The following is a 17,520-nucleotide window of genomic DNA, read 5'->3' on the forward strand; positions in this document are numbered from 1 at the left end:
TTTAACCATCTATATTAAGTTTAGGACTTATATTTAATATATGTATGCAATTTCTACGTGATTGTCATGCTGTAATCATCAAAAGAAAAAACAAATCATGACATTTATAGGCTACATAATTATACACCATTTTGGCCAAAAGTGGTAGCTATAGTGTTTTGACATAACCTGTTTAGCAATTCAAAGGGGAAACATTTTATTCTTATAATAATATTACTAATGTCAAATCTCTTCAAGCTTTTATAAGAAAACCAAAGCACCATATAGAAAATGTTTATGAGTATTATTTTATTTAATTAACAGAAAAAAAATAATTAAGACACAACCATCAAAACTAGCATTTCAACTAGCATTGTGGTTAAGATTTATAACCATGTAACCATCAGTCTTACAGTATAAATGCAGGAGAAAGGTCAGGGATGGATCTGGAACAGCCAATTCATGATATAAAAGTCTCTGGTTTCACTGGATATGTTGTTGAAATGATATGTCTACTGCAGGAGACTTTGTCCTGAACAGGAGTTACTGAAGGTCCAATGATCAGTTTGCCTCATTCTTTGAAGCCTCGTCGAAATTCTCTACAAGATCTGTGAAGAGAGAATAATGACTGAAATGGGCATCTTAACATTTACCGCTTGATCAAAAGAAACACTTCAAAACTTCATACCTGGGACATCATCATCTTCTTCATCGATATCTTCTGCTTTCGGGGCTTTGTTGTCGAGAACTTGAAGTGTAACAACAAAACAACAACGTCAGTGACAGTGTCTACACTAAACTGTAAATTCACCCATATTTCTAAAGCACCTCTTTGCTCACCCTGTCTGGGGAACTGCTCGGCGAGTTTGCGCAGACTCGTGAGACTGTCAGCGCCGAGCTGACTGAGGATTCCTGGGAGCATTTCCGTGAGCTGTTTGGTCTCCGCGTGGCCCGTGATGGCGAACGTATTGGCAGACAGAGACGCCTGCACTTTGGGGTTATTGAAGTGAATGACTGTGCCATCATCTTTAATCATATTCACCTGTAAAAACAAGACCAAATTCTCAATGTTCTCTAAACGCGACTGAATGAGATCAGTAAAGAAAACCGGAGAGCTGCTGCTCTACCTCTTCAATGCCAGCTATGTTATTGACAGCAAGCTTTTTTAATGAACTCTGGAGTTTCTTGTCATCAGCTGTTGCTGTTCTGTGCACCACCTTCTTCTTCCTGCGTGCAGTGCCCTATAGAAAACAAATCAAGACTGAGTAAAGACAAAAAAATAACAACAGCAACACCATAATAAAGGTTTCATTGATAATACTTCTTACCTTGCCCCCTATCCGGACCTGGGCTTGAAGTTTAGCCAATTTCTCTTGGTTCATACTGACTTCTGAAACAAATAGATGCTTCATTTTATATATATATATATATATATATATATATATATATATATATATATATATATATATATATATATATATATATATATATATATACACGTGTGTGTGTGTGTGTGTCTAAACTTTTCCAAAGAATTAACAAAAAGTTTTATACAATTAAAGTTATAACCTTTTACACCATAACACTTTCCGCCGAATAATTAACCATACATACAAATGTTAATATAACAATGATAGTAATAATAAATAAATAAAAATACAAAATAGGTAAATAAACTTTGTCAATGACAAACTTTGACAATGTACACTTTTACAAATGAACATAATATACTCCTAAGAAAAAAATTATTAAAATACATAATAATACAAATCAAATCTTTGACATATTCATGGTCTGTACATAAAATTTTAGGAGTATATAAAATCAAGCACAACACAGGTGATCTAGCTTAAATAATTGAGTCTGTACAAATGTAGTTATAATGATCAATTAAGGAGGAGAGTCTTTATCTTCTCAAAATATGTAATCATGGGTTTCCAAGTCCCATAAAAGTTTTGGACAGATCCTTTCATTAAATGTTTAATTCTCTCTAATTTTAAATATGACTCAAGGTCACATATCCACATTGAAGCTTTAGACAGGTTTGTTGACTTCCAACAAACAGATGCTTCATTGTTCAAATGCTTTAAGATCCATCCACCTTTCATTATAAATGAAAATCTATCATCCACTTACCCTCACATCACTGGACATAAGTTTGACTTAGCCACCCCGTGGTGGGACATTACCAAAATGTCAAAGTTATATTTTTGGTAAACATTTTTACCAAAACGTTTAGTTGTAATTTATACTACTAAAATATATGGTGATGTGTATCAATTTTGCCTGGTTTACTAAAAAAAAAAAGACTGCATTTTTAAGTTTAGTTTGGATTTGCCCTGTAGGTTAAATAGCTATCATCACTAGACCACCACCAAAAAAACAAATAAATAAATATCTATTTTTCTAATAAAACGTTTAGACAGATTTCTGCACAATTAATCATGCTTAAAAACACTCAAAAACAATTGTGGTATGAAGCTTTCAAAACGTTTGTGTTTTCATGGAAAGCGTTTGTGATCCCCCAAGAAAATTTTCATTCACATTTAGAAAGAATTTGTTCGCTCATAAGATTGCAAAAAAAAGTTTTGCGAGCTAAGGCACAATTTATTAGACAGATGCAATCAGAGGCGCCGCTAGCAATTTATATTATATTATATATATTTATATTACCATTCCATTAATAAAATCGATCTCTGGGGGCCCTTAGAATCATCCTAACTCCCCCCCCCCCCCCCTTAGCGGCGCCCCTGGATGCAATACATCTGGGACTGAGAACAGACAAAATTCCTCAGGGGTGCACAAACTTTTACCAAAAAAGGAAAAAGCAATGGACTATAATTTCTCAATCTTTATATTCTTTTTAAACTATAGCACATGATAATTTCATAAAACACATCAAAAATGGCACATCATAAAAATGTATACTCATGGAAATATCCATGAGCGATTAAAGTAATTACTGACCAATTTTATATATATATATAATATATATATATATATAATATATATATATATATATATATATATATATATATTAGGGCTGTCAAACGATTAATCGCATCCAAAATAAAAGTTTGTGTTTACATAATATATGTCTGTGTATGGAGTATAATTATTTTCTATATATAAATACACATATATATACACATACGCATATATATTTAAGAAAAATGTTTTATTTATATGTAAAATATTTATATATAATATAAATTATATATAATATAAATATATATACACAGTATATACAAGCAAATATTTCTTAAATATATACATGCATGTGTATTTATATATAGAAAATAATTATACACCGTACACATACATATATTATGTATATATTATCGCGATTAATCGTTTGACAGCCCTAATATATATATATATATATATATATATATATATATATATATATATATGTATATATGTGTGTGTGTGTGTGTATACACATATATAACTTTATCAGACCTTTTAATTTAATTATCTAAAAGATATTTTACAATTAATATAATTAGTATCGTTACTTCTATACAAAATTTTACAAATGGCACGCAACACAAAGATAACCTACACATAAAGCTCCACATTGTACGTTAACTAACTACACAAACACTCAACAAATTGTGAAACTACTCTTCCTTTCAGAGTTGCAGAGTCAACTGTCCTTACAGAGAGAATTGCTGCCGATAAGCCTGTCAGGAAGCTACAAAGCCCTTAGTTGAGATGCGAAAATTACGGCATATATTGAGACAGGGCATCGCGTTTACAAACGCTTACTCGTCGGTTTGAGGAATATTCCAGGCTTCTCTATCTTTAATATTGTCTCTGTCCCTAACACATGACGTGATGGCATACGCAGTGATGGAGAATAAAGACAAAACCTGACGGTGCATAATCTGAGTGAGTGCATCACTCCACCATAACACACATGCACACACATCTCAATCACACGGCAATGAGCGACTTCAACACATATAACGCTTACAGCGAAGACATAGTGGTTGTAATATATTTAAAGTAAACACAGAACGGGGTTCATTACTGACCTGATAAACTCAGCTGCTCAGAGAAGCATGCGTTGAATGAGCAGGGCGGAAGTGGTCAGACTAAAAAAGACGTCACGTTGTTTTTGTTGTTGTAATGGCGAACAGCAGTGATGCTGCCGCCTAGCGGCTCGGGCTTAAATAATGGAGATGTGAAGCTAAAACATGCATGAACTTGTTGAATGTAGACATCTGAGGAAAAATATTCCACGCAAAGCCCAATAAACTGCATGCCTTATATATATATATATATATAATAATAATTAAATTATAAAAGTATGAAAAAAAGAAGAAGAAAAAAAAAAACCCCACTTGTCCGGATAAGCAAACAAGCGTTATTGTCGAGCCCTGAAATGCAAAGTTTAACCAAATTAACCGTTGTAAATCAAACTTTCTAGGTCATGTTGAACCTAAGTATATGCAGTTAAAGGCTTAGTTCACCCAAAAATATAAGTTTTTGGTCAAGTTTAGCAAATGATGGCAGAATTTTCATTTTTAATTTCCGTTCTGTTGAATGACGATTTAAAGCTAGAGAGCACTATAGTAGTTCTACACTTCCCTTTAAGAGGGCGGATGTATTTGTGGCTGAAAAGGCTTCAAATCAGTGTGGGAAAATAAAACATTATTTTTCTTTTAGGCTGTCATGTTATGCCCACAGACACAAAGTAGCTATACTGAGCAGATCAGCGGGTCACTCACCACTCACACAAATGGCAAGATACAACAGAAACCATTTTTTGAATCAATTTACATATAATACCTGATATCTGATAGGCCATTAACCATAGGCTATATATTGAAATGTTTATTTTCATCACTTAGAGCTCATGCTAAAAGTCTAATCAGAACCATCAGTCCCAGTGTCTTATAGCATCATGCCACAAGTGACACTGCTGTCTAGTGGATAACCGACTTTATTCCATAATCATTATTAACTGGTAAGAATCATAAAAATGGTGGCAAGAACTTTGACTGAGAAACACATGAAAATAATCTAAACATCTTCCTCTCAGATGGATAGAGAACTGTGCCCTTCTGTGGCCTGAATGAACGACACTTGCCTTGAACTGAGTATAATTGTTATCAATCCGCATTAGACACTCTCATATGTTTTAAAAACGCTGCTTTCTTTTTTTATTATTATTGAGAACATTATATAAACAAAGAAGGAAGCACTTACTATGTAGAACAAATAGGAAAAAGAAAAAGAAAGAAAAGAAAGAAACAAAAAAAGATACAAGACAGGTATATAACTCTACCACTAAATCATTTATTATTGAGAACTTTGATGATTTTTCTTTACTTTGGAAAAAAGTATTTTGTTTGGAATTGTTAATTGTAGAAAAGAGCATTTACAGAAAAACAAAATATAGAATTAATCTTATTTTGTTTACAAAATTTTAGACACATTAATGTAAATTTTCAGGACAGAAACCACTTTTTAACGTTTTGCTTGCTGAATTAGAGCATTACTTTCGGACTATTTCTAACTCATGTAACAAGAAAACGCTGCTTTCACTTATGTCCTGCATGAGCATTTGTGACATCACAAACAGAATTCTGTGACAGACGTGCTTGAAAATAAGAGTGCAAATCTAACTCGCTCATCTCACAGTAATTTCGAAGTAGTCAAGCAAAGTACAACGATACAACGGTGTTAACGACAGAACAGTTATTATGGGACAGCTAATTTGACGTCCAAGGAAAGTGCTTCACCGCTTTGTCATTGTGTGTATATAGACGATATTCTCATCTATTAATGGAACCTGGCTGACCATCGCCACCACGTCACGCAGGTCCTACAAAAACTTCGTAAGTTCCATCTCTTCCTAAAACTCAAAATGTGAGTTCCACCGTGACAGTTCACTTCCTCGGTACGTCATTGATCAACACGGCATCAGGATGGACCAGAGGAAGGTAGAGACGGAGGAGAACTGGCCACAGCCCACTTCTATCAAGGAACTCCAACGCTTCCTGGGGTTCGCCAACTTCTACCGTCGATTCATCAATGGCTTCAGTAAACTCAGCTCATCACTCACTTCCTTGTTGCGCAGTGGGGCCAAGTCTCTGTCCTGGAACTCCGAAGCTAACACTGCCTTCAGCCTACTGAAGAAAGCCTTCAGTACAGCTCCTACCCTCGTTCATCCCAGTCCAGATCTCCCCTTCATCGTCGAGGTGGACGCCTCCACCAATGGGGTAGGAGCTGTGCTATCTCAGCGGCAGGGTGAGCCTCCCAAACTCCAAAACTATGATATTGGTAACTGGGAGCTACTAGCAATCAAACTGGCTCTTGAAGACTGGCGACATTGGCTAGAGGGAGCTCAACACTTTTTTGAAGTCATCACTGACAACTGCAATCTGGAATATCTTTGCGACGCCAAGAAACTGAACACCCGTCAGACACGCTGGTCTCTCCTTCACCAGATTTAACTTCACAGTGACTTACCGACCTGGTAACAAGAACCTGAACGCAGATGCACTCTCCTGGTTATACCATCCTGAATCCATTATCGCACCTCCACATTCTCCCTCCAGCCATCATTGTAAGCCCGATCCAGTGGTCACTCTGATCAAATCACCGAAGCCACGCAGTCAGAGCCTGCTCCGCTGGGAGGTCCTGAGGGACAGACATATGTGCCAACTCGTCTCCGTCTGTCCCTCATGGACTCAGTTCATACATCACTGGGCTCTGGACACCCAGGCAGCCAGCAAACCCTCTCGCTCATCAGCAATCACTACTGGTGGACCAATATGATCCAGGAAGTCTCCTGATATGTTCAGGGATGCTCAGTCTGCGCCATATCCAAAGTTCCCTGTCGTCTTCCGGAAGGCAAACTAGTCCCTCTCCCCATTCCTAACCGACCCTGGTCGCATATTGGAGTGGACTTCATCACTGAGTTCCCATCCTCTAATTCTCATACCTGCATCCTCGTAGTGGATCGCTTCTCCAAAGCCTGTAAATTAATCCCGCTGAAGGGACTACCCACTGCCTTCGAGATGGTCGAAACACTCTTCCAGCAACTCTTTCGTCACTTTGGAATTCCCGAAGACATCGTCTCAGACGGCCCTCAGTTTATCTCCCGAGTTTGGCGAGCCTTCTTCAACCTACTCGGAGTCACAGTCAGTCTCACATCTGGATATCATCCGCAGTCCAACAGTCAGACTGAGCAGAAGATACAAGAGATCGGGAGGTACCTGTGGTCATTGTCACGACCATCAGGACAGCTGGAGCCGTTTTCTTCCCTGGGCCGAGTATGTACAGAACTCCCTGCGATAAGCCACCACAGGACTTACCCCCTTCCAGTGCATACTCTGCTACCAACCGCCCCTGTTTCCATGGTCAGGAGAGCCTTCAGATGTTCCAGCTGTCCACCACTGGTTCCAAGCGAGCGAGATGGTCTTGGACTCCGCGCCGGTTCATCTACAGCAGGCAGTTTGGAGATACAAGAGCCAGGCCGATGCAAGATCAGCGACACCCTGATACCATCCAGGGCAAAAGGTCTGGCTTTCAACCAGGGATATCCGTCTTCGACTGCCCTGCCGTAAGCTGAGTCCCTGCTATATCGGTCCCTTCACAATACAGAGGCAGATCAATGATGTCATGTACCGGTTAACCCTTCCTTCTCACTACAGAATTTCTCCTTTTCACGTCTCCCTACTCACACCATTCACTAATCCTCTGGTTCCTTCTTCCACAGTCTATTGCTGTGGACGTACCTCCTCCTGTAGACCCGTCAGAGGAGAACGTCTATTGAGTCAACATCATCCTACTCCCGGCGACGGGGCGACCTATTGGAATACCTCGTTGACTGGGAAGGATTTGGTCCAGAGGAGAGGTCATGGGTTGCTTGTGATGACATTCTGGACCCTTCACTGCTGCACGACTTCCATAATGCTCATCCCAACCGTCCAGCCCCAAGAGGCGGAGGCCTTCCCCGTTGCCGTCCACGTCGCCGTCCACTTCGGCCATCAGGAGCTGGCCATGGAGGAGGGGGTACTGTCACAGAGTCAACAACATCGACAGCACCAGACCTCTACACTCCACCCACTCATTCCCTGTCACCAGAGTACTAATCACCGTCACCTGTCATTCACTGATCATCACCCAGCACTATATAACCCTTCACACTGCAGTTCACCATTGTCTGGTCTCGTTGTTCCCTCAGAGAACTCTACTTGACTCCTTTCCTTTGAGATACCTTTTACCTCCAGTCATCGGCTTCCTTCATCTGCTTGATCTCCATATCAGAACCTACATCAGATAAGACTCATTAACTTCCAGATTCATCCAGTACTCAACAGTCTTCAGTTACTTACCTGCTTCCATTGCTGTGATATTATACTTCTGCAAATAAAACTTGTTATCCAATTTACCAGTGTATCCTTCTGTTACATGACAATATGTTGTCACACACACACACATGTTGGGTTTAAATGTTTTATGGAGACTTTCCATACACATAATGATTTTTATACTGTGTATTCTATCCCCCTATACCAACCATACCTCTAAACCTAGCCATCACAAAACTTTCTGCGTTTTTAGATAAAAAAAAAAAACACTTGTTTGCTATAATGATTATAATCTGTTTTCCTCATTGGGACCAACAAAATGTCCCCACAAGGATTTCGGATATTGCCATCTTTGTGTATGGTTTACCAGGACCACACACGCTGGGTATCCATGTTTTATTAGGGACTTAGACATAAGCTAATAGCGTATAGCCTACTATCATCCCATAACCAAACACAACCCTCACAGAAAACTTTATTTTTACATTTTCAAAACAAATGAACAAAAAACATATAGTTAATTTATTAGCTGTTTTCCTCGGTGGTACCAAAAATGTGTCCAAGACTCCAAGATCAACAATCATTGTAATTTACACACCAAGAGTGATGACAGTTTAAAGATCAAAAATAAAATTCATTTGAAGATTTTTGATCTGAGCATGACGTGAAGATATTCTTAGCTATCATGTCTGACCAATAGAGGGTACGCATGTGACGTCACCATCAGCCGGTGTGACCGCGGTCAAGCCCACTGAGTGGCAAAAAGATGGAGTGCTAGTAGGTTTTCAGCGTGAATGCCGTGAAAAACGCAAATCAGTTATATCGTTTAGAGAAGTTTGATTTTACAAGAATTTGAGTAAAAAGTGCCCCTAAATAAAGAAACCTTCTAAAATGGGTTTGCAATATTTTATCAATAATTTTTTAGAATTTCTAGATTTACAGGAAGTTCCAGTCAGTAGCTCTGAAGTCTTCCCCACTTCTGAGGCTCAGCTGGAGCAAGAAGTGCTACAACCTGCAGTCCTCAACACATTAGTAAGACAGATGACAACACTGACTCTCCAGTTTGTCATCACATAACAACATTGACTCTGCAGTGAGTACCACAGTATATGAGAGCATTGCAGTGAGTCCCAAAGCAGATGAGAAAATTGACTAAAGTGAGTACCACAGTATATGAGAGCATTGACCCTGCAGCGAGTCTCAAAAGTAGATGGAGCCATTGACTGTGCTGGGCATCCCACAGAAATGCCAGAAAAGGGTAAGTTTACTGCCATAACCCAAAACAGCGTTGACATTTATTTAGATTTTTCATCATTTTAATCACCATGTAGCTTTTTTGCAGTTCACTTTAATAGTCCTCCAGTTTGCCAAATGAATTTTAAAATCCCTTGTTGTCTCTTCATTGATATTAGGGTAATAAAATAAACATAATGAATACTAATAAGAATTACAAAATGTTAATTATAAAACAAATACAAAAAAAAAGTAAGTTTATGTCATGTCAACTACTTTTACTTCACTTTTAATAGATTGCATTTGCTGTGGGTACAAATTTGGTGAGAAAGCTGGGCAAAGGTGCATAAATGGATTTGCATCCAGGATTTTTACTTACACTGCACTACCTAATTCTCAAAACTTCTGTTCAGGATTCATGACTGAAATGAAATCACCTTTGTGCACTCGTTAATTCTTTGTTTTGTTAATCAGGTGGCAGTGAAATTTGTCCGAAAGACACCAGACTCAAAATATATCAGCACTGTAAGTAGGCTGCGCTCTCTGTTTTCTCTTTTTAGTCACTGTTTTCAGTTTATAATATCTTACTCTATATTCATTTTAATCATAGATAACAAATTATTTTTTAATACCTTCGACCAACAATTTAACCATCATATTTTCTTTTAGCCTTTTCATCCTGAACCCCTTCCTTTAGAAATTGCTTTGGCAGTCATCTGCAATAGGGGTCCCAGCTGTCCAAATATAATTCAGATGCTGGACTGGCAGGATGACCCAGAACATTACGTCATGATCATGGAGCACCCCTTGCCAAGCATGGATATGCATAAATTCATGAAACTCAACGGAGGTTTCCTCAAGGAGCACACAGCACAGCACATTATGCGGCAGGTTATTATGCTATTAGCATTTGCTGTTATCGGGGTGTTTTTCATGGCGACATCAAGCTGACAAACCTGCTCATAAACCTGAGCACACTGGGTGTCAAATTAATCGACTTTGGGTGTGGGGACTGAAAGATTTTGTATTTTCAGTAGGGCTGTCAAACGATTAATCGCGATTAATCGCATCCAAAATAAAAGTTTGTTTTTACATAATATATGTGTGTGTACGGTGTATAATTATTTTCTATATATAAATACACACACATGCATGTATATATTTAAGAAATATTTGCATGTATATACTGTGTATATATATTTATATTATATATAAATATTTTACATATAAATAACACATTTTTCTTAAATATATATGCATGTGTGTGTATTTATATATAGAAAATAATTATACTCCATACACACACATATATTATGTAAACACAAACTTTTATTTTGGATGCGATTAATCGCGATTAATCGTTTGACAGCCCTAATTTTCAGTTATCAGATTCATTTACATTGTGACTGTGTATCAGATGTAATCCACTCTGTCTGTGTCTGCAAAGGTGTGTGCCAAATGGCCCATTCAGATGTATGGCACATAGAAACTGATTGGTGTGAATGAATAAAAAGAATCAGCATTGCTCAGAGTGGATTAGCAAGTTAGATCGATCTCCTGTGGGAGGTCCTAACAGTTTTCCTTTGTTTGTAGCCCTTTTGTCTTTATGTATAAAGTTCAGTCACACAGACAGAACTTTGGGTTAAGATTGTTGAAGGGCGACATGCTAACATCGCTGCTGAAGGACTGCTACACTACAAACCTTCAATAAATTCTTCTCCCCACAAGAACTCTGGTCAAGCTTACTTATTTTATGTATTGGAGAAATCTAATACATTGGCGAGCCACCCAAACCACTGCCTGGCCAAATACACCAAAATCTAATAATTTGGCGAGCCAGCCAGGAGAGATTGACAAGAAGAGAACTCACCAACTCCTAATTTGGTGAGTGAAACTTATCAGCTCTCTAAAAGAACATCTTCTGAAAAGAATAACAGTAGACCAGTAAAGATTTGTAGTGTAGTCACACATACTGTGTATTGTTGAGAATTTTAGGCTTGGGCCTTTTTCATGAGTCTGTAGGAACCTTTTAAATGATTTATTTAATACTCCTGAAACTGTAGGAGCTATAGAAATAAGTTTTATAGCTTGGCCCTGTTCTCTTGAGTCTCTAAGAATCATTTAAGAAAGAGGTTTGGTCCATTCTCATGGGATTGTAGGAGCTATTGAAATAAAGTATAAGTTTGGTCCTTTCTCTGGAGTCTGTAGGAATTGTTAAAGAAACAATTTAGTCTGTTTGTCCAGAGATTGCAGAAATTTTAGGCTTGGGCCTTTTCATGAGTCTGTAGGAACCTTTTAAATGATTTAGTTAATTCTCCTGAAACTGTAGGAGCTATAGAAATAAGTTTTATAGCTTGGCCCTGTTCTCTTGAGTCTCTAAGAATCATTTAAGAAAAAGGTTTGGTCCGTTCTCATGGGATTGTAGGAACTATTGAAATAAAGTATAAGTTTGGTCCTTTCTCTGGAGTCTGTAGGAATTGTTAAAGAAACAATTTAGTCCGTTCGTCCAGAAATTGTAGAAACTGTATAAGGTTTGGGACTGATGTTGCTGCAAGAATTGGTAATTCTTGACTGGGTGCTAATTCAGTAACCAATATTTTAGCTTTGAATTAAACATTCTAATTGTGTTAGAAACTAGAAGTTTATTTGCCTTCTGATGAAAGATGCAGAAAGATTGAAAGTATATTGTCTAAGGGACAAATTTGAACCAAGTTAATTCAGCCTTCTGAGTTAGGACTCAGAAAGAACTGAACAAGTCTTATCAGTCTGGAGTATTTCAGAAATGAAACAAGGAAACTTAGTCTGAAAGTGAATGTTTTGTTTTGAATGTAGGATTGAAAACTAAGCTGAGTTAGTACAGGCCGGCCCATGTCCAATGAAAACCTAACATCTGACAGCCTTGGCCAAACTGATGAAAGACTCAGCCTGGTAGGACACAATGCCAAGAATCAATTTTCACCATTAGAATCCAGGAGGGAAAGCCTTCATGATCTCATGGTAACTGATGAATCAGTTAAGGTGCAGAGAAAAGATGAGTGGACCGACGTGAGCCATTGGGATTTGAAACATCTGCCTAGAGATGAGGGATAGACGCAGTAGTGTTTATCAGAGTACAGATATGGCGGGACTTTTAGGCTCTAGCTTGTCGCCTGAGGACGAAGACATAAACATACAGCCACTGATAAACACAGTAGTGTCCTGCCAATATTAAATAGGGACAGTTTTTCAGGCAGTTAGGAATTATGTGTTTAAAATCTTTTCCTTGGCAAGATACTATTCCCTTTTCTCTTTTGTGTGATTGCAGGTGTTCCAGTGTGCCAGAGGATGAACAAAGACAACCAACGTTTAGACTGCACTGCATTGGCCACCAAGTGTGCCAGAGGATGAGCAAAGACATCCAACGTTTAGACTGCACTGCATTGGCCACCAAGATGAAAACTTCTGAACATTCACAGAACACAACACTATCCGCCACCTCCAAAAGATCACAACTCCAAAATAAAATCTTCCAGAGGACTCAAGCATTCAAGAGGATGCAAAGTTTCACCATGAACTCTTATCCTGTCATTTTAAGTACTGGCGCCTGTATGCAACATGCTGTATATTTGTTTTGTGATCAAAAATGATCAGATGAGGGATTGAAAGATTTTGTATTTTCAGTCATCAGATTCATTTACATTGTGACTGTGTATCAGATGTAATCCACTCTGTCTGTGTCTGCAAAGGTGTGTGCCAAATGGCCCATTCAGATGTATGGCACATAGAAACTGATTGGTGTGAATGAATAAAAAGAATCAGCATTGCTCAGAGTGGATTAGCAAGTTAGATCGATCTCCTGTGGGAGGTTAGCCTAGAAATCTAGACGCACCCTAGCGGCAGCAAAATGTATTTTGCAGCCAGGGCAGTCTAGCAACTCTCCATAGACTTTCGAGCTGCAAGAACCTAAATTGGGTCAGGCCAATCACGTCGCGTATAGAGTAGGCGGGGCAGGCTTAACATATGACGACAGAGTTGCGACGGTTCCCTGGCTGCTACTTGAAAACAAAAAATGACGGCTGCTGGAGAACAGTCTTTCGAATCGGCTTTGGCCGCGACTCTGGAGGACTTGGAGTTAAGTTTTTCTTTGAGAAAAGAGCAAAGAACGGCACTTAAGTCATTCTTAAAAAAAGGAAGATGTGTTCGTAGTTTTGCCGGCCAGATATGGCAAAAGTTGAATCTATCAACTAGCTCCGCTGATGGGAAAACGCTCTGGTTGGTTGAAGCACTGTCCTACTGCGTGCCGAGGGAATTTGAAAGACAGCCGTTTATCCCGCCCCTCGGATTGAGCGTGTCTATGGTGAGTTTCCAGACCAAACATCTTGATGTAGGTCTGGCTTGCCAGGCTAGTGGGAGGTCCTAACAGTTTTCCTTTGTTTGTAGCCCTTTTGTCTTTATGTATAAAGTTCAGTCACACAGACAGAACTTTGGGTTAAGATTGTTGAAGGGCGACATGCTAACATCGCTGCTGAAGGACTGCTACACTACAAACCTTCAATAAATTCTTCTCCCCACAAGAACTCTGGTCAAGCTTACTTATTTTATGTATTGGAGAAATCTAATACATTGGCGAGCCACCCAAACCACTGCCTGGCCAAATACACCAAAATCTAACAGGACCTCTTGAGGGATTCTGCCTATATGTCCCTCCGTTGTATGTATTATGCACCGCTTTGCTATTAAATTAATTAGAACACTTAATCTCATCCTGTATATAGTCAAAATACTTTTATAGTTTATAAACATCATACAAAATCTCTTTCCTCCAGGCACAAAACCATACACCCCCCCAGAGTATTATGATACGGGCACATACCATGCAAATCCGACAACAGTGTTTTCACTAGGGGTACTTCTGTTCAAAATGGTGTATGGATGTTATCCAACAGCCCAGGACCAGTACGACCTTGCAAACAATGACTGGTCCAGATTTGTTGTCACAAGGTTAGATGTTAATCAAAGAACAAATGGGTAAATATAGCATGTGTACAGTTTAAGGTAATAATCAAATTTTCTCTTATCTTTTTGCACAGAATGCTGTCATTTCATGCAGGGTTGTCTGTAATGTCATCCAGAACACAGGCTTCCTCTGGAGCATATGCATTACCATGACTGGTTATTGTTGGGTTTTCCTGTGCATGTCACATAACCAGAATATGTCAGAGCTGCCTTGGTCAATGCCAGATCGCTGGCGAATAAGACCTTCATCCTGAATGACTTCTTTACCTGTCATGATTTGGATTTCCTATTCGTGACTGAAACCTGGCTGAATGTTGGTGAGTCGAGCGCTTTTTCTGAACTTTTACCGGCTGATTGCTCTTATTTTAACTCTCCGAGGACTACTGGTCGAGGAGGTGGACTTGCTACTATCTTCAAGAAAAAGTACAGCTGCAGACAGCTGTTACTGGTCTCCTTCTCAAGTTTTGAACTAACCATGTTTGAATTGGGTCAAGCTCAGCCGGTACTATGTGCAGTTATATATCGACCTCCTAAGTATAATAAGGACTTCATCAGTGACTTTTCTATTTCCTGTCTGAAATTATGCGGATTTTAATTGTAGGTGATATGAATATTCATGTGTGTTGTCCTACATATCCGCTGGCAAAAGACTTTTTAAATCTTATCGATGCTTTTAACCTTACACAGTTTGTTTCTGGTCCGACACAGGTCCATGGTCACACATTAGACCTTGTTCTGTCATACGGTGTACCTATTTGTAATGTAGACGTATTCGAAGCTGTCTTCTCTGATCACGTACCTGTTTTATTTGACATTTCTCTTCCCTATCGAACCGCTAAGCAATACGCTCCACCTCGTATCTGCAGGATGATCAAACCCACCACTGCTGCGCAATTCTCTGGTGCTTTTAATATTGCTTAGCCTGACTACGTCAGACTTCGTACTTCCGCTCAATTTCATTTCGCTTCTGTACTCAGTCTGAGACAGCATCATAGCTTTCCGTTTTCCTCCGGCCTGAAAACAGCCGGGCCAATCAACGAACAGAGGGCGGGCTGAGAGCCGTGACGTAGACGCTGATTGTACCGTGGATGCGTAGATTTACTTCACATAATCTGCAAAAGTCGTTCACAGCCATGTTCACTCCGGTATTTCGCTCAATGGTTTTGTTTTCGCATCATACATGTGTTTACAGTGAAAGTTAGATGCGGCTGAGCATGCGCATAACACACGCCATAACCAAACGTTATGTGATTGGCTTACGGGTAACCAATGATTTTAAACTTCAGACAAGCGACCCCCCGTGAGAGAGAAAACACTTCTCTATTATGCCATTCCAGACTCTGTCTACGAAGCAAAGCAAAGTAGCAGAGTTTGGTATTACCAGGCTAAATATTGCTAGGGAGGCTATGGGATCCTCTGCTTGTCAAAATACAGCGGAGTTAATCTCTTCTTTTCTATCCACTTGTTGCAACATTCTTGACACCATTGCCCCATTTAAATCCATGTGTTCAAAACCCAAATCTGAACCTTGGATAAATGATTTTACTCGGGCTGCTAGACAAAAGTGTAGAAAAGCTGAGCCCAAGTGGAAAAAAGATCATTTGCAGGTTTCTTATGAGATTCTTAGAGAAAGTTTGCACAGTTATCAGAGAACTGTTAAAGCTGAGAAGACCAAATATCTCTCAGATTTTATTTCAAATAACTGCCACAAACCTCATGTTCTTTTTAAAACAATTAACTCTGTTCTTAATACTCCCCAATCCGTCTATCATGTAGCATTCTCTGAGGCCTGTGAAAAATTTCTCCATTTTTTTAAGGTTGCCTCAATTAGAGCAAGCATCTCACTTCCTGCTTTTGATCCCTCCATTTCCATAGAGTGTGCAGCTGTTTTCACCCGATTGGAGTCTGTATCCATCGCTACTCTTACAAATATTGTTACACATTTGAAACCCTCAGTTTGTCCCACTGATATTGTCTCACCTCGTCTTTTTAAAGAGGTGTGGGACACTATTGGACCTAATATCCAAGAAATTATAAATAGCAGCCTTGCTTCAGGTTTTGTACCAGTCTATTTTAAACAAGCAGTGGTGCAGCCACTCATCAAAAAAAAACTAATTTGGACACATCAAACTATTGCCCTATCTCTAAACTTCCATTTGTCTCGAAGATTTTAGAGAAGGCAGTTCTTCTAAAGTTGCAGTCCTTTTTAGACACACATGGTGTTCTTGAGGTGTTCCATTCGGGTTTTAAGACATTTCATAGCACTGAATCCGCACTTTTGAGAGTTTTTAATGATCTTTTAATCTCAACTGACTCTGGAGATTGTGCAGTTCTTATGCTTTTAGATCTCACAGCAGCATTTGACACAGTTGACCACAGTATCCTTATTTCTCGCCTCGAGCATGCCGTGGGGATTAAGGGCACTGCCTTAGAATGGTTTAGGTCATACTTGTCAGACAGAGATTTTAGAGTCAGTTTTGGTGGCTCTATTTCACCTTCTGTGTCTCTCACATGTGGAGTTCCCCAGGGTTCGATTCTCGGGCCAATTCTTTTTTCACTCTATTTGCTCCTCCTTGGATTAATATTAAAAAGACACAACATCAGTTTCCATCTCTATGCAGATGATTTGCAAATCTACCTGCCCATCAAAAGAAATGATGGTAATTCTTTAACAAGATTGGTTGACTGTTTTAATGATATTAAAGCCTGGATGGCTGTACATTTTTTTAAACTTTAACGAGAGTAAAACTGAGGTCATGATTTTTAGACCCAGTGGCACCTCTGATGTCTCACATATAGATCTGGCCATTTTGCAACCTTATGTTAAGTCTGTTGTAACAAACTTGGGAGTTAAAATGGATTGTGATTTTAAAATGGAGAAGCAGATCAATTCTGTTGTGAAAGCCAGTTTCTTTCAACTTAGGCTTCTTACTAAGCTTAAGCCCTTTTTATCCTTCACAGACTTTGAGAGGGTTATACATGC

At 38.9% G+C, this 17,520-nt stretch overlaps 1 protein-coding gene across 2 annotated transcripts; it reads right to left on the minus strand.

The window, feature by feature from the left end:
• Nucleotides 1-268: 268 nt before the first annotated feature.
• On the minus strand, nt 269-4,095 carry btf3l4 (basic transcription factor 3-like 4). Of its 2 annotated transcripts, none has more exons than XM_079857740.1 (6): nt 4,020-4,095; nt 1,308-1,369; nt 1,107-1,220; nt 820-1,021; nt 668-727; nt 269-587 (listed from the first exon to the last, which is right to left on the minus strand). In XM_079857740.1, exons 2-6 carry the CDS (start codon nt 1,359-1,361, stop codon nt 541-543), a joined length of 477 nt encoding a protein of 158 aa, XP_079713866.1. In that variant the 5' UTR covers nt 1,362-1,369; nt 4,020-4,095; the 3' UTR covers nt 269-540. The 2 variants fall into 2 exon arrangements, with proteins under 2 accessions (XP_079713866.1, XP_079713867.1); XM_079857741.1 differs by having other exon boundaries at nt 1,308-1,366; nt 4,020-4,063.
• Between the last annotated feature and the right edge of the window lie 13,425 nt (nt 4,096-17,520).

Source organism: Squalius cephalus (assembly GCF_949319135.1).
Source record: "Squalius cephalus genome assembly, chromosome: 22".
Classification (NCBI taxonomy): Eukaryota; Metazoa; Chordata; class Actinopteri; order Cypriniformes; family Leuciscidae; genus Squalius; species Squalius cephalus.